This window comes from Lissotriton vulgaris, chromosome 1_2 (genome assembly GCF_964263255.1).
Source record: "Lissotriton vulgaris chromosome 1_2, aLisVul1.2, whole genome shotgun sequence".
Lineage (NCBI taxonomy): Eukaryota > Metazoa > Chordata > Amphibia > Caudata > Salamandridae > Lissotriton > Lissotriton vulgaris.
The window spans coordinates 238,795,623-238,797,600 of record NC_141686.1 but is presented as its reverse complement, the minus strand read 5'-3'; the positions used below and the strand labels follow the sequence as shown (position 1 = coordinate 238,797,600).

Genomic DNA, 1,978 nt, shown 5'->3' with positions numbered 1-1,978 from the left:
GAGATTGGTGTTGACTTGTTTGAAACTGAACTTGCAGTTTAGGGCAGCACACATCCCAGGGGTAGACAATCATGCTGCTGATGCTTTGTCTCGTTCCAAGTTGCAGGACTACCGGAGATATCACCCCACGGCGGAGGACCGGATGACTTGGTTTCCACCGTCACTGTGAAAGATTGGAGCCCCACACTAGCGGGGCTGGTAGGTGCCTCATTGAGTGAACGCACTCGGAAAGCATATCAGCAGAATTTTTTGTCTTACAGGACGGTGGTTCAGAAGTCAGGTATTGCGGATTGGTTTTCTAATCAGGCAATGTACGTATTCCTCCAGGAGCTCAAGGAACAGGGCAGGCCGCTCTCTTACGCCAGGGCACATGTATCAGCAGTGGGGTTCTTCGCTAGGTTAGCGGGTGCACACGACCCTGGGGCATCATTTGTAGTCAGGAAGGCCTTGTCCGGGTGGGCTAAGTTAGAGGGGCCTAAGAGAGACAGTAGACGTCCTTTCGACGTTAGGATCTTAGAGAGCATTTTGGCAATCCGTCCTAGGATATGCAGTTTGGCATTTGAGGGCACACTTTTCGCGGCAATCTACTCTTTAGCCTTTTATGCTGCCTTCCCCCTGGGAGAAATTGTGGGTACTGCTAGGACTGACATGAATGGGGGATCCAGTTTGAGGATACCAAGATTGCCGCAGGGGGTTTAGTAGTGGTTCTGAGGAAATCTAAAACCGACCAGGCAGGCAAAGGGGCGGTGATCCATCTCATCCCCGCGCTGGCGGCACCCGTTTGCACGGTCGCATGTATGCAAGCATACTTAATCATCCGTCCTCAGGGGAAGGGTCAGGCCTTATTCATCCATGAGCAAGGAGACTGTTTGTCGCAGTATCAGTTTAAGGCAGTGTTGCGAAAGGCCTTGGTAGAAGTAGGCCTGGGAAATGCGGGTTACTCAACTCATTCCTTTAGGATAGGGGCATCGACATTAGCAGCAGGGGCAGGATTGGCTTCATCCGCTGTAAAGAAAGTGGGACGTTGGTGGTCCGAATGTTTCAAACGCTATGTAAGGCCTGAGTTGCTATGACACGATACGTTGACTATGCCTGACTTTTCTATTTCTTATCCGATTATTAGTATGCCAAGGAAGGTGGTATGGGTGTTGGGACACTCGTTCGTGCGGCGCGCGGCGGTGCGGTTGCTGCAGAGGCAAGTGCAGAAACCACCTGGCTTGGAGGCGACCGAATTCTTGTGGCAAGGAGCAGGAGGAATGCGCATTCGGCATTTGCGGCGGCTCGTCGAGGATGTGAGAAAACGCGAGGGACAGAAGTCCCCGGACCTGATCATCATCCATTTGGGAGGCAACAACATGGTAGACCGGGGTCGCCTAGCCGTCAAAGAATCGCTGCTCACAGAATTCGCTTGGCTGGGGAGGACCTTTCCGCAGGCCAGGATGGCATGGTCCTGCATGATCCCGCGACAATCTTGGGGCAATGGAGTCCGGGCTAGGGCTTTGAATGTTTCAGTCAGACGTTTAAATGGAAAGTTGGCTAAGTTGTGCTCAGTGAAGGGTCGCTTAGTTCACCTCCCACACAAAATGATTTCCGGAGCGGCAGTGTTTCACCAAGATGGAGTTCACTTGTCGGACTTCGGCACGGACACCTGGATCCGAGGAATTTGGTCCTTTGTGCAGAACTTGCTTGAAGGAGGGAAGGGCGACGGACCTGAGGCCCCTAGTCGCCCTTGTGGCGGTAATGAGACATTGGACCATTGATATAGACTTACACAATGGACGGGAGTCCGCCTTGCGCACTCCCTAAGCCAGCACTGAGGGGAGAGACGGTAAGCTCTCCGCAGGGAAATGGTGGCCACCGGCTGGGGAGGCTAGGGCGACAGGTACGAGCCTCCTGGGATCCTGCGCAGCCTGGTGGCCGAGTGGTGGGCCCTTGGAAATGGCGGACAAGGACTCGAGGGTTGGGGCCCACCACTCAG

At 53.9% G+C, this 1,978-nt stretch overlaps 1 protein-coding gene across 1 annotated transcript; it reads left to right on the top strand.

Moving 5' to 3' along the window:
- Positions 1-1,124: 1,124 nt before the first annotated feature.
- LOC147736413 (uncharacterized) lies at positions 1,125-1,760 on the top strand. The gene has a single exon (XM_086953751.1). It carries the CDS (start codon positions 1,125-1,127, stop codon positions 1,758-1,760), a length of 636 nt encoding a protein of 211 aa, XP_086809877.1.
- The last annotated feature ends 218 nt before the right edge of the window (positions 1,761-1,978 follow it).

Coding starts and splice junctions, on each gene's coding strand:
- LOC147736413 (XM_086953751.1), top strand. CDS start 1,125: ATGCCAAGGAAGGTGGTATGGGTGTTGGGACACTCGTTCGTGCGGCGC.